The sequence below is a fragment of the Cucurbita pepo genome, chromosome 17 (genome assembly GCF_057944985.1).
Source record: "Cucurbita pepo subsp. pepo isolate OVF chromosome 17, ASM5794498v1, whole genome shotgun sequence".
NCBI lineage: Eukaryota > Viridiplantae > Streptophyta > Magnoliopsida > Cucurbitales > Cucurbitaceae > Cucurbita > Cucurbita pepo.
The window spans coordinates 2,360,546-2,380,522 of record NC_141814.1 but is presented as its reverse complement, the minus strand read 5'-3'; the positions used below and the strand labels follow the sequence as shown (position 1 = coordinate 2,380,522).

At 33.8% G+C, this 19,977-nt stretch overlaps 4 protein-coding genes across 5 annotated transcripts; 1 reads left to right on the top strand and 3 right to left on the bottom strand.

Annotated features, from left to right (window-relative positions):
• Nucleotides 1-7,236, bottom strand: LOC111778999 (protein transport Sec1a). 2 transcript variants are annotated; one of them, XM_023659026.2, is made up of 21 exons: nucleotides 6,940-7,236; nucleotides 6,083-6,138; nucleotides 5,860-5,941; nucleotides 5,457-5,535; nucleotides 5,098-5,148; nucleotides 4,900-4,996; nucleotides 4,760-4,792; nucleotides 3,718-3,843; nucleotides 3,094-3,285; nucleotides 2,931-3,014; nucleotides 2,711-2,809; nucleotides 2,555-2,631; nucleotides 2,264-2,360; nucleotides 1,910-2,035; nucleotides 1,731-1,826; nucleotides 1,387-1,506; nucleotides 1,203-1,280; nucleotides 856-1,073; nucleotides 650-740; nucleotides 474-563; nucleotides 1-224 (listed from the first exon to the last, which is right to left on the bottom strand). In XM_023659026.2, the coding sequence occupies exons 1-21, from the start codon at nucleotides 7,016-7,018 to the stop codon at nucleotides 168-170; spliced, it is 2,028 nt and encodes a 675-aa protein (XP_023514794.2). In that variant the 5' UTR covers nucleotides 7,019-7,236; the 3' UTR covers nucleotides 1-167. The 2 variants fall into 2 exon arrangements, with proteins under 2 accessions (XP_023514794.2, XP_086975216.1); XM_087119090.1 differs by lacking the exon at nucleotides 6,940-7,236 and having other exon boundaries at nucleotides 5,098-5,155.
• Nucleotides 7,237-8,234: 998 nt separating this feature from the next.
• Nucleotides 8,235-9,312, bottom strand: LOC111779232 (uncharacterized). The gene is made up of 2 exons (XM_023659335.2): nucleotides 9,115-9,312; nucleotides 8,235-9,025 (listed from the first exon to the last, which is right to left on the bottom strand). Exons 1-2 carry the CDS (start codon nucleotides 9,172-9,174, stop codon nucleotides 8,408-8,410), a joined length of 678 nt encoding a protein of 225 aa, XP_023515103.2. The 5' UTR covers nucleotides 9,175-9,312; the 3' UTR covers nucleotides 8,235-8,407.
• Nucleotides 9,313-14,238: 4,926 nt separating this feature from the next.
• Nucleotides 14,239-16,028, top strand: LOC111778639 (small ribosomal subunit protein uS15). The gene is made up of 5 exons (XM_023658573.2): nucleotides 14,239-14,390; nucleotides 14,497-14,569; nucleotides 15,079-15,217; nucleotides 15,317-15,503; nucleotides 15,837-16,028. Exons 1-5 carry the CDS (start codon nucleotides 14,368-14,370, stop codon nucleotides 15,868-15,870), a joined length of 456 nt encoding a protein of 151 aa, XP_023514341.1. The 5' UTR covers nucleotides 14,239-14,367; the 3' UTR covers nucleotides 15,871-16,028.
• Nucleotides 16,029-16,551: 523 nt separating this feature from the next.
• LOC111778638 (putative 26S proteasome non-ATPase regulatory subunit 3) lies at nucleotides 16,552-19,947 on the bottom strand. Its single transcript, XM_023658572.2, has 9 exons — nucleotides 19,794-19,947; nucleotides 19,602-19,694; nucleotides 19,219-19,409; nucleotides 18,941-19,069; nucleotides 18,722-18,858; nucleotides 18,504-18,558; nucleotides 18,313-18,423; nucleotides 17,697-17,936; nucleotides 16,552-17,283 (listed from the first exon to the last, which is right to left on the bottom strand). The coding sequence occupies exons 2-9, from the start codon at nucleotides 19,681-19,683 to the stop codon at nucleotides 16,771-16,773; spliced, it is 1,458 nt and encodes a 485-aa protein (XP_023514340.2). The 5' UTR covers nucleotides 19,684-19,694; nucleotides 19,794-19,947; the 3' UTR covers nucleotides 16,552-16,770.
• Nucleotides 19,948-19,977: the final 30 nt, after the last annotated feature.

Here is a 19,977-nt window from a genome sequence, read left to right as displayed (position 1 = left end):
GGAATATAATTTAAAATGTGATTAAAGTTTATTTTACTTTCTCCAAAGTCACAACTGTGTTTAAATTGTTGTGAAGGGGAAATGGAATTTATCTCAAGCAGTAGTAGTACACATCAATACATGGAGAGTAGAAAGAGTTTGACCATTAATGTAGATCACAACCACTTTTAAAAAAATTTCGGGGCCTCCACTGGAGGCTCTGGTTCCGACAATCGCTTCAATTTCTGCAAAATATTTTTCAAACATATTGTGAGCCGCCAATGAACCAAAAAAAAAAAAAAAAAAAAAAAAAAAAAAAAAAAAAAAAACAAACAAACAAACAATTAAATTTCCTATTAACAAAGATCCCTCTAAATTTTTTGCAAAATAGAGGAAACAATTAGACAAAGAAACTCAGAAGCAGCGCATTATATTATTATGTAATGGGTATCAGAATATGAGAATTAAGGTAATAGGCGTGGAATTAGTACTACCATGATATATTGGGGAGGATCATCCAAAGTGGAGCAACCTAGCACTACTTCTCTCCTTAGTTTTGCGGTGAGCTTATGACAAACTCGCAACTGAAAGGTGACACAATTACAGAACAAAAATCAATTAGAGGGAAAATGTAGAATAGCAAAGTAATTGGGAGTAAGCAAAAGCATACCTCGGATCGAGTAGCCCCACCAATAATGAATACAAAAACACGTTGTCCCATCTTCTTAAAGTCGAGAGTTGCTGCTTTCAAAATAGAGTCACTGTAAAAGGCAATATGCATTTTACGTATTAGGGGGAATTAATGGAAAAATAATTTAAAGCTTTTTTCTTATTAACAATGCATAACCACTTCTGAAATAAATATATATGCTAGACCTTCCGTATCCATCGTCAGAAATACTGGATCGTGCCCAATTTGCTGTTCGTCTTGATCTCATTGATTTTGGACCACCAGCCGATTGACTTGTCTGGCTAGTTGCACTCTGAGTACTACCTCTCGGGACAGCAGGTTTAGTGGTCGATGGAGAAGGTTCGTTCATACATGAATATTCATTTTTTGATAATTCACCTTTGCACAAATTTTCTATAAGTTCCTGAAGAATAATAAAAACGTCTATCAAGTATTTAACCATCGTAGTTTTGCACACGTCTGGGACGAAATAATACAAGCAACCAAGTAATAATAACGGGAAGTTAAATAAGAAAAGATTCTTATAGCAGACCTCTATCATGGGGTAAAATCGAAATAGTTGCCATGTTTCTTCTTCACCAGTGCGGTCTTTTCTTGTTGCTTGTTTAGTCTGTGATCATAGACAAGAGTTAGATCGTAGGAATGCTGTCACCAGCTTTGCTCTAAATTTCGGTATTTCAACTTGAATAATATCTGGCATTTAACTTATGGCTTACTTTCTGTGCATTAAATTTTAAGGAGAAACTATGAGCTGATGTTGCCTTTTTAGAATCCGACCCCGCCAGCAACCGCATGTTCTTCACTACCGTCATATCTTCAGCTGTTAACTTAGCCAACTAATTTAAAATTGAAATGATTAGTAAATGCAGTTATTCTTAGATATACACAAATAACTACTGCTAAAAATTTTGCCAATCTTTAAAATAGATAAAAAACACAAGGAGAAGATTCGAGTGAGAAAACTAAAATGGGGGAAATCATTTATAAGAAGGAGAAATGCTAAGCATTCTATGGATAGAAATCCAATCATAGACAAAAATAAATTCCTTTCTTCTGTTACCTGCATTATCTTTGCAGCTTTGTCGTCCTCAAACTTTTCAGGATAGACAGACGCATAAATCATCAACAAACGTAATTTATTTTCTGGACTTGCATTCTGCATAGGAAAAGAGAAGTTGAAGAATGGTTATTGACAATTAACTGAGCTTTTTCAAACATTCACTCCTTTTAGCATGTGACCTGATTTGTCCTTAAGAAGTTAATAACATCCTTAGCTCCCGCATCTCCAAAAACCAAATCCTGCTCCAATTGTCCAAGCTCTCGAAGTCCCATTTCTCTAATCAGTGTATTTATTTTTCCAGCAATCTATATCAAATGATAAAAAAGATAATGGTCAAATGCGGAAAATGACCCTAATCAAACCCAAGCATGATATCTTCTCAACTTCATTAATATTTCAGCCCAACAGTTGACAGATGTAATAACTTACAAAACTGAATTTCCAGAGCATGAAAAAGGGGGACAAGCTAATCACATATAAGATTAGTTCTCAAAGTGGAAGCAACATAACCTCATCCAACATGAGAAACAAACCTCAACATGAAGAGTAATCTTTTCCACTTGTTCTGTGTATTGTGGTAAAGCTTGAACCATTTTCTGTAAATCTCGTGTAGAAATTTCACCACCATCTCTGCAAAGAGCAACTTCAACATTTAAGAGCTAGTAATATGAAAAACGGGAAATAATGGTTTTCAATTTAGAAACAGTAAAAGTAGTGTCAAATTGATGACAGCTTAGAGAACCAAAATCCATGACAAACTTATATTTTGTTTTAAATGAAAAAATGAAATCTGAAAAGTCAATATAAACAGCTCAGAAACGAACCTTGCAGTTTGATGAATTTGCGCAGCTTTGTTTTTAGATGCAAAAGTGGTCATCTTCTCATGTAAACGTTCACTAGCCTGTTATATCAGTTGGTGAAAAGAGAAAATGAACCAACAGATCATGTGATATGGAAAAATCTCAATGGATAGGACATACATCTGCAATATGTGCATGTCGAAGCTCAAGCCAAACTGGATCAGTGTCTTCCAAAAGGGCCTCACGTTTATCAGGATCACCTCCTGTCTTACTGGATACCTATGAGCACAATTGTGTATAATTTATATTTGGAAAAAAAAAAAAAAAAAAAAAAAAAAGGAAAAACGCCGGGAAATTGAGCAAGAAAATGATGTCGGCACATCCATAATGAGGCTCATACCTCATATATGTACTTATTTCCTTCCATTTCTAACAAATCCCGACACATAGCATCATAAGTCCACTCATGGATAACAGGGGCAATCTATAGTTTGAGTTCAAAACATTAAATAAACAAACCAGACAAAAATTACATCATCACTGAAACAGAAAATTAAAGTAACCTGATCAATGGATCTATCCAAGATGAGCAGCTCACATGTTTCAGACTGAGGGTAGTTGGGAATGGTAGATTTATACTTGGAAATACAGTTCCATACGGCAGCAGCAAGTTTTGTGGGTACTAATTCACGAAGTGATGCTGCAGTGGGATCCTCCAAAGCCTTGGAAGCTCGATATCTCACAAATGGGAACTCCTAAAGAGAGGAAAGGATTTCGTAAGTATCAATCCTTAAACATCATATACGGAACAATTGTAGTTTGTTATCTTTGATTTTTTTGGTCCATGACAAAGTAATAATTTGGTGTAGCAAGGTGGTGATAAGGGCCTTTCATCATTAATCCCAATTTATGTTACAACAGAAATTAACTGTCTTAATATACAGCCGAATTCAGAACAAATGTTAGCTAAATGTCTGCTATAGTTTTCAAAATTTAGAAATTAAGCGGGAAGAAAACCAAATCAGAGTAAGAAAATATGAGTGCATTAAGTCAGCAGGGCATGCTGCTAAATAATAGTTGGTATTTGCTGCAACAGATAATCGCTCTAATCCATGTATACTTCAAATTCAATAAAAACTCAGAACCAATCACTATAAACTTAGACACATCATCCTAAAGTGGCATACCTTTAGTGATGCAAAAACAGTAGCGATTCTAGTCGCCATTGTATTCAAGCAATTATCAAATCTACGAGAATTTTCAGATTCAACAAAAAGATCATCCAATGCCCTATCGTGATCAGTGATAAAGGCCTGCATAAAGGTCATTGTCAGTTCACTGTTCGTTGTAAATCGAAAAGTGAAGTTTACTTTGGACATGGAAGATGTTAAAGCATCACATAATATCTTTAATACTTGCAAGTAAATTTCATTGCCCGACTGTAATTGGCAAGCTAGAGAAACAAAAGGTATCTATTCTACGCTTGTCTATGGAAGATTTTTTTAGTTTTCTGACTTCAAATGAGTAGTCCCAGTGGTTAGATAAAGCAGCCAGGTCAAGATATTAAAAGTATGATAATAACGTAGGAATTGTAATTCATCTCTACATAACAGTCTAAATTTCCAGTCAAACTTTCTAGTCTAATTTTTCACTATCTGACTAAACCTGTAGCTCGAAATGATGCTTGTTCGTCAAGTTTGTGTGAGACTAATATGATCATGCTCTAATACTTTAGACTTGGTGATGGTTGGTTTTAAGATTTCAAGCGTTAATACTAAACTCTCAAAAATGTCTATTTTTGTACTCCCTTTATAAAAGCTTTTTTTAGTGTCTCTTCGCTTATGTGTGAATTTCTTCAGCTGGTGGTCCTTAGCTGAAGGACACAAACATTGTCCGAACCAGATATGCAAGCACAAAAGAAAATTGTCCCCTTTTCTTCCATTCCATAAATTGGGATAGCGATGAATAAATTTGATGATCTGGAAGGAGACATTACTTGCTCCTTCGTGTCCGAAACTTGCGGTGAACATAAAGGACTAAAACTATAGTGCCAAAATTTACGTTCCAGATAATTCTCGCCGAGTCCACACAAGCGTCTAATAAATTCACAAATCATGCATGCTTTATGTTAGACGTCTACTAAAAGCAATGGGAGAGAATTCCAACTACAGTACACTTACAGGATAAGAAGATAGCGTCAGAAGAAAGAAATACGAACGGATCAAGTACCTGGCTATCAATGGGAAAGTATTCGAGGTTCATCTAGAGGAAACAAAAGAAAGGATAAATGAGATGAGGGAAAGAAAGACTGGTGGTAGATATCATATATCTCAAAAGAAGCCTTTCAAGAGTGAAATGAAGATACCAACCTCGCGCAATGCACCTATTCGGGGTAAGACACTTGTATCACACTTAATGTGATTAACAAATTCTCTTGGAACGGGTGAACTGAAAAACACAAATGCCCTGAAACACGAAGCAAAAAATGAAAAGAAAAAGAAAAGCATTAGAAACGAATCAAATTAATAATTGAAAACTGTAGGGGAAAACTAAACCATCTTACATACTTCTTGTATAAAGGTTCCCTTCCAGACATGTCAGACAAGAACATGACAACACTGCATGCTAGAAAAAGATACGGTTAAAAAGAGTTCAGAGTTCATAGCATACATAAAGTAAATTGGAAAACGGTTCAACATCATATCCTATTGAAAGATAGTTCGATGGTAAAATGATCCAGGAAATAAATGTGACAGAAATGCACACCATGCATTTACAGAACGCAGAATCTGACTACCAAAGAAGCAAAAAGACTTTGATTCGGAACCACACAAAGTTTTACCACCTTGTTAATCATTGAATGCCCAAGGAGTTGAACAATCACAAAATGTACGAACCAAATAAAAAAAGAAAAAAAAAATCTTACTTCTCTTTGGATGGCTGGATAAAATAAATAGCATCCAGCGATGGCAATGGTTGCCTTCTTCTGAAAAGGTCTTCCACAACTGCAGTAAAAGAAGAATCTATTGTGAACCAACATAAACAGAGATAACGGCTTAAGGTACAAAGTAGATCAAGATTTCTGCATGACTATTGATATTCGTGAAGCAACTAACTTGCTGTATTTTGAAAATTTCAATATTTTCCTGGCAGACGACGAACAGAAATTAGGATGGATGTAGAACAACGATTACAAAATAACGAAACGCACCACATACCCGAAAAGTTAAATGACTATATTTCAGATAGAAGCTACGGTAAGGAAATGAATGGCAAAGTGTAAAAATGACACAAACAAAAACATAATGGGAAAGGCAAATTGAACGTACGTGAAACCCCTTGGTCTGTGATATCCGCCATTTTACAAGAGTGAGACATTACTTTTACTGTCACTTTATCCATGATTAGTACCTGCATATAAGTTAATGCAGGATCATTGAAGAAGGAACAAGAAAAGGAGGAGACATTTTATAAATCAAGTGGCTCTACGCTCTAGAGCTATAAAAGTTCCATCGCACATATAAAATGACGAATACAATTTAAAGAACATACCCTCCATGGTTTTGAATTCTCCGTATTGGCTGCTCCAAGCATTTCGAACAATAATCCTGAGAAAAATTCAATGTATGTCATAAGAATGCACTTGATCGAGGACAAGCATTCACGTAACACTATCAGAAACTCAGATTCTTCAATGCCTCTCTCAATGAAAAATCTGTACAACCAAATTCCAGTATTCAAAATTATAAGATTCTCCGCGTCTCTTAAACTCCAAAACAAACTCAATCAAATACCAATAGAATTCAAATGAGAAATTCAGCAATTTCAAATGAACAACTTATCGACTAATAAAAAGATTAAATTTGTGTAGAACACAAACTAGTGCAATGACTCCAAACTCGAAGTATTCAGAATTCTTCTCGTCTCTTAATTCCAAAAAAAAAACGCAGTCAAACACCATAGTACACAAATGAATAATTCAATCAGTTCAAATGGACAGCTTATTCTCTGCAAAGACTCCAAACTTCAAGTTTCCAAAATTGTAAGATTCTCCGCGTCTCATAACTCCAAAACAAACGAAATCAAACACTGATAGAATACAGATGAGGAATTGAATCAGCTCATAATGGCAATTATTGAGTTAGACAAATTCGTGCAAAGACTCCGAACTCTAGTATACAAAGATAGATCTCCGCATCTCTAACTCCAAAAAAAAATGCAATAAAACACTACTACAATACAAATTAGCAATTCAATTAGTTCAAATGGAAACTTATCGACTGATGAGGACGAAAGAATTAGAAAACAAAAGGCATTGTTAACGCTAAGAGCTAAAATTTCCATTCCGCCATTGTCTTAGCTCCAGAATGACCGTAACAAGAGAAGAATAGCAAAGAAGAAAAGCTTACGATCACGACTGGTTTGACGGAAGTTCTTGTACTCATTAGTTCCGCCAACGGAGGACGAATCGGAATCCGAGAACGACATTGTTCAGCAGCAAAACAACGATATGAGAAATGATTTTGCAACCACTGTACAATGAAGTTCAGATCAAACAAAACACAAAAATTTCAGAGAAGAAATGAGAGAGAAAGAGAGAGAAATTTGTCATTTGTGTTTCAGAAAAAATGGAGAAATGAAAGGGAAGGGAAGGTCGTTATATTCGGAAGCGGAATGCAAGTGAAGCCGGGAACTTCGGTATCGCTTTTCATGGACCAACCAAATAATTTCTTTTTCTCTAAATTTATCGTTTAAATCCTTTTATTTTGGAACTTTTTTTTAATATTCTTATTTTTATTATTATTATTATTAAAATATAACTATTTTTTAAAAATTATTTATTTTAATTACGTGGTTTGAGTTTGTCTAGCTATACCATCATCCAACATTTTCAGTAATTATTGTATTTAAATTTTGCACTCATAATTTAATTCTGTTTACTAAATAAAATTGGGTGATATATTATAAATAGTACTTACATGAAATAGATAAGCCAATCAAGTGAACATGATCCCTCCAAATTAGAAAAGAAAGTAAAAAAAAAAAACATGTCGTAAAAAAGAAATATATATTCGGTTCTTGTCATTAATTTGATTTTTTATCGTAATTATGACATAAGTTGGATGTAAAAAGTTATTCATCTTTCTAACTAGCTCTAAATTGAAATTATCTGTAAAATTAACTTTATTTGTTAAAGTTTGCAAGTATTCTAGCTTTGCAAATCCAACGTTATTGGCTCTTATCAAAATAATATGGTATTGCTCAATTCACTGTATTAAAACTTATCGTAATTTACAATAATACTGCAAAAATTATGAAACAATACATAGTCAAATGGCATCCTTCTGAATTTAAAATCTCTCCAATCTTCAATTTCACGTTGAATTGATGAATGACAACAAAAGAAAATGGTCTTTCTTCGTTGGTTTGATAAGGCAACAATAATCCAAATAGTATCGACCTTGTGAGCGTTCTTGCTGGAATCAACTTGTTATACTCATTTGTGAGGACCGTCATTTCACCCCTTTCTATTATGTACTATATTGGACTAACCCAACTATTGTCGGCAACTTCTTAGCTCAATCTTAAGTTGATTTTAAGCATGTTAAACGAAGGGTTGACTTTTTTATATTTTGGTTATAGTTGATTATGTGACATTCATGAGCTTGAGAAAATTTGGAATAAAGAAAAAAAAATTTGAAAGTGATTTGGCTCAAAATTATGTATCTATTATTGTAAATCGGATCAAAAAGGTGCAAATTAGATACAGTGATGAAGGTTACAACGTTGCTCTCAAGAATTTGGAGGTTCGGCTCAAACAAACCAGTTAGTCCGACCTGGTTTTATTTATTTACTATTCATTTCAAACAAACCGGTTCAGATTAGCATCCGGTACACGTGTTCTTCACCGGACCGTTCATCAATATGCCTCATCCAACGACTGAGTTTGCTCTTCGAGATCGAACCGTTGTCGCTGCTGCCGCCGTTCGATGATCCCGCATGGATAATACTCAACCCCTGACCCACCGGCAAACTCACCGATCTAACGACACGTATCCCCCTCGGGAGAAGCGTACAATAGCAAATCTTCTCGAAGCTTCTAATCCACGTGTTTTTACATACCAAAATTGCCCCTTTATCACTCACGTTAACGAACCTCAATACCCTAGCGAAATCCCTCCGCTTACAATCCACCACCAGAAAGTCCACTCCGACCACCGCCGCCATCGCCGCCTCCGCCTCATGAACCACAATCTCCGCCGGCGTCGAAACGCCGGCCTCCTGCAAGACCTTCACGTACTCTGATTTCGACCTCTCGTCCGCCAATACGCAGACGTGCCGTCCGCCAGTGTGCCGCGCCGCAACGGAGAGGCCGATGGTGGTGACGACGGAGGAGGAGGCGGTGGAGCAAGCATGTACAATGAGTTTGGCATTCCAGCCGGCGGCCATAGCGGAAAGAAGCTCGGCGACGCCGAATTCTTTGAAATTTTCGCACTGAAAACGATCAGAAAAAGAATCGGAGAAATTAGAAAGAGCAAAATCAAATCGAATCGAATAAAATCGGCGATCAGAAGGAAACTTACTGATTTAATCGTATCGATGAAAGCTTTTGAAGCGGTTTCTGGAGACCAAACGAGCTTCATTTTTGCGTGTTTCTCTGGCCTAAGGTACGAGCGGGAGAAATGAGTTTTTATGCAGAGAGGAGAGAGAGAGAGAGAGAGAGAGAGAGAGAGAGAACAATTGGCCGTACGAATGGACGAAGAAAGGATTTTATTTTATTTTATTTTTTCCTTTTTCATTTTTGGAAATTGTATGGAAATTTATTTCTGTTGTACGGTGCCAGTCTAGGTTCAGTTACCTAAACATTTTTTTTTCCTTATATTTATTTATTTTTGTCTGTAAATTTTCGTTCAAAAAATGCATTTAATTTCTGTAATTTACAACAAATGCGATTATGACCATTTTGACCTTTGCCCTATATAAAAGGAGTCGGTGAATTAAACTTATATTTGACATGTTCTAATTTTTTTTTTTAATTTTAATTCATTAAATGAAATAATTTGAGCTAATGTTTATTTTTATTAATTTTTTTAATTTATATTATACTTAATCGATAATAGTTTATATTAAATTAAATTTTATAGTTTTTAAATATAATATAAGCAAAAACTTAAATTTTTAAGCACGACTTGCCATTATTACCAATCCAAGAAATTTTTTTAAAATTTAACATCTAAAAGTATAGGTTTCAATCTTAATCAATCCACGAAAATTTCTTAACGAAAAATATTAAAATATGAATGTGATATAGAAGCTAAAATTTAATATAGGTCCATGCCCTAGGTAGCAATCACGTCAATTACCTAGAATGCTCTTATTTTTAATTAAAATAAATTGTAGAATAATTATAAAATAATCTGTTAGTATCTATCTGAGTAAATTTGAATAATGCAATCACATGTAACATAAAACACTTCTTAGTGTGACATGAAAATCATGGCTTTAGACAACGTACACTTCTTTCTTATACTCGGGACATGTATCACTTTCGTACACACATAACCCATTAGTGTCATACCACTTTCTTAAACTCTCGGGCTCGCTGTGTACAACCCAAGGTCATCGCTAGTAGATATTGTCTGTTTTGGCTCGTTACATATTGTCATCAACCTCACAATTTTAAAACGCGTCTACTAGGTTGAGGTTTTCATACTTTTACGAGGGATGTGTGTTCCCCTCTCCAACCGATGTGGGATCTCACAATCCACCCTCCTTGAGGCCTAACGTCCTTGCTGGAACACCGCTCCGTGTCTGGCTCCGATACCAGTTGTAATAGCCCAAGCTCACTACTAGCAATTGTTGTTCGTTTTGGCTCGTTACATGTTGTCATCAGCCACACGGTTTTAAAATGCGTCTACTAGAGAGAGGTTTTCATACTTTTATAAGAAATGTATGTTCCCTTCTGCAACCAGTGTGAGATCTTACACGTGTGTACACACTTCTTTCATATGTAAATGATATAACTTTCATATGCACGAACCCTACACTTAATTTACAAAAGCCTTATTTTTATGCAATGACTCTAATCGGTACGTTTGTGGAACTCATACCCCGACAATTTGACATTTTCGTTTGATTCTGCGTAACTTAGATTTGACCTTATTGTCCAATTTCACCCGTAATAATTTATATTTATAAAAAAATTAAAACTAATATATTAATGGTTAAGTTAGGTTGAGTAGTAAATGGATGCCACATCGGGTAGACATTAAGAATAACATCTTTATCATATAGAACAAGTCATTTAATAAAAATAGCTTAATTTATTTTTATTGGTTATTAAATTTGATTTGACATCAATCTAAATAATATCCATTCTTCGTGTTCAACCAACATCTTCAAGAATGGCAAGATAAGATCAATATATTAAATATATTTAATACTTAAATTATTAACCGTGCGTTGAATATTCAAACACGTACAGTACTCGTTAATTAGTTGGTACGACATGTAGCTTCAAAACGGTACGGTACTTGAATTAAAACAATGACTTTAGGGCCCGGACAAATTTAGAAATATTTTAGTTGGGTTCTTTTTCCATTTTTTTTACATAAATTAATTTAAACTGATTTATTATGGATTGAGTGTTGATTAATATAATTATTAGTTAAAAGTTTATTAAAAAATAACAATTTCAAATATATTAATAATAAACGAGAAATTTTGAAAGTCAACTTTTAAATCTCTAACTAAAATATTAAGTTTTAATATATATATATATATATATATATATATATATATATATATATATATATATATATATATATGAGTCTTTTTCAATTTTAAAATTGATCAACATTATCGTGGGCCACATCAAAAGAAAATTTGTTACGAAGAGTTCAGTTTTTTCAAGCAAATACATCATAATTACATTTATTAGATTTATTCAACATATATATTTACTATTGTAACAATTAATTGCTTATTTGTATTATATATTATAAAATCAACATTGGTTGGCCTAATTATCGATAAAGGTCATATAAATAATAAGCATTCAAGTCATAACAATCGTGTATCGAAGATTATTATTAAATATAGTGAAATCGATAGTTTAGAATACACGAATATAACATATGATTGTTGATAGTTTTTAAATTGATTATCAAAATTAAACTTCTAACGATTAATTTACTTTTAAATTAAAATTTGTATTAATTTGTTTATTTATATTAACATAATTTGAAGCAATTAGATTTTAGTTTATTACTGAATTTTTATAAATAATACATCTTATATTATCAAACTCAATAACTAATAATAAATGTTTACTAAAAAATGAAATATACTCTCTACTAAAAAATCAACATATATATTATATCAACATTACTAATAATTTTTGTTTTAGTTTTAGAAAAATAAAGAAAAATCATTTTTAAAAAATTAAAAATTAATATATATATATATATATATATATATATATATATATATATATATATATATATATATATATATATATGAAAAATAGAAGAAAAAATTAAAAAATTAACTGATAAAATTGGATTAGATTTTGAGTAGGGAGCAACACGTCAAGTTGATAATCTTCATCATTCAATTTATTTTAATTAATATTTTTCTATAATCAAATTTATTTTTATAATACTATCAAGTTATTTAAATTAACATTATCATAATAATTAATATTGACAATAACAGCTCAACAATAATAATATGCAATAGTCAATATACACTCATATTTACAGATAATTATATGTTATATTAAAAAAATTATGTTGTAATTTTTTTAAAATATATTTTTATAGAAAAAGGTAGAAAAATAATTATAGTTTATTATTTTATGTTTTTTTTTTCAAGAAAAAATTAAATTAGATTGATTGTATTTATATATATACAGATAGATTAAAAATATAAAACAAAAATAATTTAGTTAAGCAATATAGAATTTTTAAAATAGTAACAAATAATTGCATATATCAATGTTTTATTTATTTATTAGAAATATGGTGTGGCTAAAAATTAAAATAGATATGTGGCTAATTAAGACTTAGGCATCAATAATCTAATTAATCTTGTTTATCAATAATATTTTATATTATTTATAAAATAAATATGTATATTATAATTGATGTTTAACATCCCATCATATTAAATTTAAATATCACAAAGTCAACTATATAAAGAGTTTGGATTTGTATTTAAAAAAAATTTATAATTAAATTGAGTTGAGAAATATCATAAACAAAAATAAATTAATTTTTGTGAGTTCAATTGAATTTTTGGCCGTTTTCAATTGATTTATATGGTTGATGTTAATTTAATTGAGAATATTTTATTTTCTTAATCGGAAATCCAACTACCAAAAATTAATTAATGAAAAAAAAAAAAAATTAGGATAAGTTTTTGCACCTAGTCGACATTTTTACGAAATGGCCATTGAATTATATTCTTATGATTTAACGTTTTTTTTTTTACTTTTGATTATGATGCTTTAAATATTTGAACGAACAAAAGCAACATTAAATTATACGAGTAGTTTATATGACCGTGAGAACCTAACTAACTCAGACTTCTCAACCCGAACCATAAAGGTTGAGTTGGGTTAGATTCCTTTTCGACTTTGGTTGGGTTGAATTTTTGAAAATTTGAAAATTCCGGTTAGTTTTCGAGTTGACATTTCTTTGTTTATGTCAACTAGACAAATTTGAAAATAGGGTTACAATTCAACCCATTCCTATTTTTTAAATTATCATGAAAATTAAAAATATTTTATTTTTTTTATAACCGATTTTAGTGATGTGTTGTGATTTGTAAATGTTTGGTGTTTGAGTTTGATGAGACTTTAATTATTAATTTAATATGTAGGGTAGATAAATAAGATTTTTAAAATAATTAAAAAAAATAATCCGACAACCTAACTCAACCCGTGTACACTCTTATAGTAGATCAAAATTAACCTAAAATTTCAGATTGGTCCAAAATAATTCGATTCGTACGTATCAAAACACATTAATAGTGAGAATGCTACATGTATTAGTATCATAAAATTAAGTATGGGTGTAGCTTCAGCCTCTCAAGTGGAGTTAGTTACTGAGTATTTTTATGCTTAATTATGTTTAGAGGTCCATTTAACCTGTGAAGTCGAGATCTTGTAGAGGGCCCGTGTGATGCCCGAGTAAAGGAGAGGTACATAAATGAATTGAGACTACATCCGAACAAGAGCGATCCTAATGATAAGAAAATGAATGAACTGAGACTACATCCGAATAAAAGCGATCCTAATGATAAGAAATGTATAAATATTCATGAGATCATATGGGTGAGAACAAAACATGCTAGAAGAACTAGTGTTGGTCTGCGGGATGGTCTTCACTCTTAAGAATCAATGGGTAGGTAATGTGCTTCACTCTTAAGAATCAATGGGTAGGTAATGTGGCCATGTCCTTGGGGAATGTCGGGGCCATCAAATGACAAATTTGGATTCCGAATCCTAATCTAAATCTTGGACATGGAGTGTTACAGACCGGAATTACATTCTCGGACCCCAACCCTAGCCATGCCCCTCCCCGCCTTATATAGAAAAATCAAACAAATAGTTACTAAATTTATATAACAACAGTGAAAATGAAAATGTAAAATACATATGTATATATTAGTATGTGAGGTCTATGGACCGGGCTGGCCCAGAGGCCCAGCCCAGATAGCACAGCAAATTTCTAAAATCAAAACCCTAAAAGCCGCCATTGATCGGAAGTGTTTCACCACAGGAGCAGGCGAACAAGGATCAGAAGCCGTCTTCTTCTCCACGAGCCGTCGCCATGGGTCGTATGCACAGTCGAGGGTTCGTCTTTACTTTCAGTGAAGAAATCTTTCTTTTAAGCTTTGTCGAAATACCTGTTTAGAAGTTTCGGATGGCTTTTCTTTATTTTGCTTATTTGCATTTGTAGTAAGGGTATTTCAGCTTCGGCACTGCCTTACAAGAGGACGCCACCGAGTTGGTTGAAGATCTCTTCTCAGGATGTGAGAATTCCTCTCCTAACTTCTGTAAATTGATTTTTTTGGTTTGATCTTTGAACATTCTAATTGGTTAGAAATAGAAAACTATGGAATCGAAATGTGTGATCAAATGTAGATTCTATATAATTTCACGGTGTTAGAGCTGTTCAATCATGAGTTAATACCGAGGACGGCATTGCCAATTGAATGTGTAGACAAATAAAAGGCTTTCAATGGTTTTATGAGGATTCAGTTTTGTGATCGTTCATTTTTTAGCAGGACAATGCCCTAGGTTCTTATTCTGTGATCATGAAGATAGTTTTTGTTAAAGATTGCCTGTGTGATTGGAAAAAAGAATGTTGACATATTTTTTAGTCCCATTTGAGTGCCAAATCTGATGGTTGTTCTCTTTAATATCCAAAAGAATTATCAATTTCTTCCCTTCGATGTCATTTTAAATGGATCATTATAATTGAAGGGTGGTTAACCTTTGTACAATTTGTAGAAGTTGATGTCTTTTCTATACCATTCAGGTTGCCGAGAACATTTGCAAATTTGCGAAGAAGGGTTTGACACCATCTCAAATTGGTGTTATTCTTCGTGATTCTCACGGGATTGCTCAGGTGAAAAGTGTAACTGGGAGCAAGATTTTGCGCATATTGAAGGCTCATGGTGAGCCCCATCTACCACATCCACTGAATTTTTTCTCATTTGTACTTTCATCAGAATGATTATGTGATATTTATAACCATTTATGCTTCCTTTTCTCAGGGCTAGCTCCTGAAATCCCGGAGGATCTTTACCATCTCATCAAGAAAGCTGTTTCAATCAGAAAGCATTTGGAGAGAAACAGGAAGGACAAGGATTCCAAGTTCAGGTTGATTTTGGTGGAGAGCAGGATCCATCGCCTGGCCCGGTATTACAAGAAGACAAAGAAGCTCCCCCCTGTTTGGAAGTAGTAAGTAATTTTGAGGTTCAGAAGAACATGAGTTATTTACTGTTTTCACTTTTGCATGGAAATGTTGCTTCATAGGTTAGATTAAGTTCATATTCTCGCATGCGGCTGATCAATGGCTTTTACATTACCTGTCGAATTCGGGAAAAGGGACTGTAAAATGAGAAAAATTGCATATGAAGGATGAGAGTGAATCTCCAAACTTCTCATATTCTTTACCATTAATTAGGATGGTTCGAGGGTCTCAGATTTCAGAATTTGTTTGTTTGTAATCATTTTGCTGATGCTTATATTTCATTGCTGCATGCTAAGCTTTGTCAAAAAAAAAATTTACAGTGAATCCACAACGGCCAGCACCCTGGTGGCTTAGAAGGCAGTTTGAGAAGCAAGGAGTTATTTTGGCAATGTAACTTTCCTTTTAAGTTCTAAGTTCTTTATATGTTATCATCAAGTACTCACTTTGGAGGAATCATTCAAGTTTTGTTGTTACTTTAAATGCAAATTTGAATTCTGCAATGCTTTTGTCAATGACTGTTTCCTGCTAACTCTTTAAATCGATGCTAGTAAAGTAATTTGTTGTGTAGGATCTGTCATTTTGCTTATTTTAGTTTTCATAAATAAATCTTTTCAAATTTTTTAATATTGGCACCATTGAAATTTAAGAATTTTATTAAATTGGATTAGGTTGAATCAGGTGGAACCATGTTTCAACCTTTTTTTTTTTTCTTTTTTGTTAACAAATAACTCTTAAATGATGAACTCAAATTATTCAATCATTTATTTTGATCTTTCTTTTTAAGAAGGCAAAATGTTAAAATATGCAACACATTTATTTATTTAAACTTAAAATTAACACAATTTCAATATATATTCTTAAAATTTTTCATTCCAAGAGTTTTGGGAAGATAATTAAAAAAATAATTATTGTGTGTTTAATTGAAAATCTTTTTTTTTATAAAAACCAACATTAAATTCAAATTAGATATGAATATATAAAAAAAAAACCATCCATTGAAAGTTTTGAGGTTGCACATGAATGCAATCCCAAAGCTTGAGTAACAATTTAGAAGGGTAATTGACTATAAGATGGGCATCTCAAGAACATTCCACAAATAAAAGAGTTGCAGCCGGCCATCACAGACAAGAACATTTGATGATAAAGAAGAAAATCTGAACCAACGCATAGAATAATTCTGAATAAAATTGTATTTTTTACTTCACTAATGCACCAAAGATTGAGATTCATACCGTCTCTCCCAAATTCAATAAGCTAAAAGTCGTCATCATCCTCCTCAGCAATGTGCTTTGCAAGTTCTTGCTCCTGCTGTTGTCTTTCTCTCCTTTTCTCTGCACTTTCTTTCTCTTTGTGCGAGTTTGGCGGGAACCGAAGAGCACGAACTGCCTCGTTATGCATATTCAGGCAAAATGCAATCCTTGAGTTGAAAGCAATTTGAGGATCATTGGTAGAGTAGATATCGCCGGTCTCCTTCGATACCATCCATCCATTCGCATGATCGACTGTTGCATCGATTGCTCCATCTCGGATTGCCTTGGAGACAATACTCTCAGCATCAGCAACAGGATTTGCAGAGTCCAATCTCAGCTTTTTGGCAACATCAGCCAGAGAAATACGTGAATACGAAATGCTAATGTTGCGAAGCCCAGTCCTTATGACATTATGTCGCAGCCTCACGATCAAATTGTTGGTTCGATCTGAGCTGAAAGTACTAGAGAACTTCTCTGCAACGGTTCTGAAAAGCTCCAAGTCACCAATCCTCACAGCCTGAAAAGAACAGCGTTCTTAATAAAAGAGTGCAGTAAACTGGAATTATACAACCATTATCTTGGCTTGACGACGAACTTCAGAAAATTCAGACCAAAACCATACTTAAGTTAAAGGATAACCCTAGGCTCTCCATCTATCTATATATAACTACCTATTCACGTAATTACAAATATGAGTAACTAACAGGACTCCCCTACACATCACTCACACAAGATTCCTCGCATCCCTCAACCTCTTCCTACAATATACACGTTGATCGCCAGAGCCTACCAAAACTACACCTTTGTAAGAAGAAAACAACTTTTCAATTACATTTTTGTAACAACTAAAAAGAAATGATGCATCACAAACTTTGAACTTTTCATGGAAGAAATAACTGGGAAGTGTCAAATTTGACCAATAAAACTTACATTTGTAAGTTCAAAGTATGGCCTCAGAGCTGTCTCCATGCCTTTCTGCATGAAAACAGTCCTCTCGGGGATTTCTCCCAGCAACAAGCGAACAATGATTGCCCATTTGTTACACTGCACTCGAAAACCAAGTGCTGCAATAGGTGCTTTTCTAGCAGCTTGCAGAAGCGACTCCTTTGCATCGGTATACTCCAGCTGAATGGTCCTGATCTTCCCAAGGTAAAACAGGTACCTACAGAACTGTAATAACCAATCATTATGCTATGTGTAGCTTACAACTTAAATTCTAATTCTAAAAGAAATGAGGAAGTCTAACTAAGCAAAATATCACAAAATTTTCAAAATATGACGCCTGGATTCCTAATTATTAACATTCTACAAACTTCTATATTATCTAAAATTAAAAGCATAAAGTAAAGCAGGCAAACTAGCGATTTCAAAATTAAATTACCTAAACTATTTAAATAATAGACAAGTTACATTGTTACCAGCATTTCTACAGAAAAGAATGCTGCCTAAGATCTGATGAAAAGATTGTAAGTCCACAGGTACTTATTTACTTGAGATAAAGAAAAAGATAACATAAAAATTAAAGACTAGAGCACTTCAAACTTGCCTGCTGATTCGAGTGAGCTTCAAATCGAGGTGCCTTGGACCTCAACTTCTCTGCTTGATCATAAAGGTTGTAGTGGAGGTAATTACGAAGTAGTAGGTTAAGGAGGGTTTCCTACATAACATTGTTGTCCACACATTAAGGTACCATAATACAGTCATGGTAGTATGCACTGCAAAGATATAAAGAACTACCTGACCCAATTCATCATGGCGCAAGGTTGCAATGCGATGCAAGGCTAGGAGGTTGCTGTAAATCAAAGTTTTCTATGTTATTAGATGAATATCTATATTCAATAAAGAAATCCATTCAATTTCAAACTCAACCTCATTTGTATTCTCTGAATTAGAATCATACAGATGCATAAAGTCAACTATAATAACCCAATTACAATCTTAGTTGTTTAACTCACCCCCTTATTTCAGCTAGATCACCGTTGAGTTCGTAGCTGAGGGAGTAATAGAAGTAGAGCCTGGAAGCCAACACGTCGACTGTTCTCCTATTTAGGTTCTTAAGCCGTGCAATGCTTGCTGAAGCACAAGCCTTAGCCTGAAAATATCAAGGAAGCGCTCAGGACGACCAGACAAAATAAGAAAACAATAATTCATTTGCATAAATCCTTATCGCTTACATTGTCATATTTCTTCTGATCAATCAAAAAGATTAGCACAATCAAGTAGCAAAATATCTCTATCTCGGGCAAGGGGTGTTTGGCAGGAGCTTGCGTTCCCGAGTCACCATCCATTTCACAGTCTTCCTCCTAAGAAATTATACAAAAAATTTAATGCTCAGAACACTAGCACCATGGACGAAACCTTTACACTAACCAAACCCACTCCGTAACCAAGAACAAAACTAAAATTGCATTATACGGATGAAAATCAATATTTCCAAATAATTTCTAAGTACCTTGGGAAGAAAGGACGATAACCTAGAGTACACCTCGGACCCTGACGGAAGAACAAGATTCAGAAATTGAGAAAGAACAGAAGCCTTCAACTTCCGCCTCAACGCCATAGTCAGACGAATGGCACGAACAATGCGCCGAACTTCCCGGGCATAGGCACCAGTCTCAATAAGCGACACAATCTCTTTCAAATCTGATTGAAAGAAATCGCGAATAAATTTCAAAACCAAGAACTCTTAAGGATTGAATAAAGCCCTAAAGACTAAAAATCTAATACATAAATTCTCGAAAGCTGTCCCAATCCCTTAAACGCCAGTAAAGATTCGCATTCAAACAAACAACGCCAGAAGCAAGATTGAGAGAGTATGGGTAGAAAAAACATTACGCTGCAGAGTTGAGGGGGAAGTTGAAGAGGTAGAAGACGACAATGGAGCAGGAATCTCTTTCATCTCGGCGTCTTGGGTCATCTTCGCAAGTTCTGTATGAAAATCCCACAAGCTTTACAAGTAAATCCACACAATTTCTGGTGGAGAAACGAAAAAAGAAGAAATAAATCTTTAGTCCAAGTGGATCTGACCTCAAATTGGGAGAAAGCACAAGATCGTTGGTGAACAAATGAATCAGAAATGAAGAAGCAAGGGTTTCCCAAATTTCTTATTCAACAAGACAAATCCAGAGTGAAAGTGAGAAGAGGGAGAAATGGCAAGACGAGCGGCATAAACGACGTCGGTTTGAGCTTTGATCAGCTTTAAGTTTTCCTT

Coding starts and splice junctions, on each gene's coding strand:
- LOC111778638 (XM_023658572.2), bottom strand. CDS start 19,683: ATGACCCAAGACGCCGAGATGAAAGAGATTCCTGCTCCATTGTCGTCT. Junction 18,859..18,940: donor ATCAGAAGAAATATGACAAT/GTAAGCGATAAG, acceptor TGATATTTTCAG/GCTAAGGCTTGTGCTTCAGC. Junction 17,937..18,312: donor AAGCTCACTCGAATCAGCAG/GCAAGTTTGAAG, acceptor TGGTTATTACAG/TTCTGTAGGTACCTGTTTTA.
- LOC111779232 (XM_023659335.2), bottom strand. CDS start 9,174: ATGAAGCTCGTTTGGTCTCCAGAAACCGCTTCAAAAGCTTTCATCGAT. Junction 9,026..9,114: donor TCATCGATACGATTAAATCA/GTAAGTTTCCTT, acceptor GATCGTTTTCAG/TGCGAAAATTTCAAAGAATT.
- LOC111778639 (XM_023658573.2), top strand. CDS start 14,368: ATGGGTCGTATGCACAGTCGAGG. Junction 15,218..15,316: donor GCGCATATTGAAGGCTCATG/GTGAGCCCCATC, acceptor TCCTTTTCTCAG/GGCTAGCTCCTGAAATCCCG. Junction 15,504..15,836: donor CTCCCCCCTGTTTGGAAGTA/GTAAGTAATTTT, acceptor AAAAATTTACAG/TGAATCCACAACGGCCAGCA.
- LOC111778999 (XM_023659026.2), bottom strand. CDS start 7,018: ATGTCGTTCTCGGATTCCGATTCGTCCTCCGTTGGCGGAACTAATGAG. Junction 6,139..6,939: donor CCGTCAAACCAGTCGTGATC/GTAAGCTTTTCT, acceptor AATTTTTCTCAG/GATTATTGTTCGAAATGCTT. Junction 1,074..1,202: donor GATTTTACCCCATGATAGAG/GTCTGCTATAAG, acceptor ATTATTCTTCAG/GAACTTATAGAAAATTTGTG.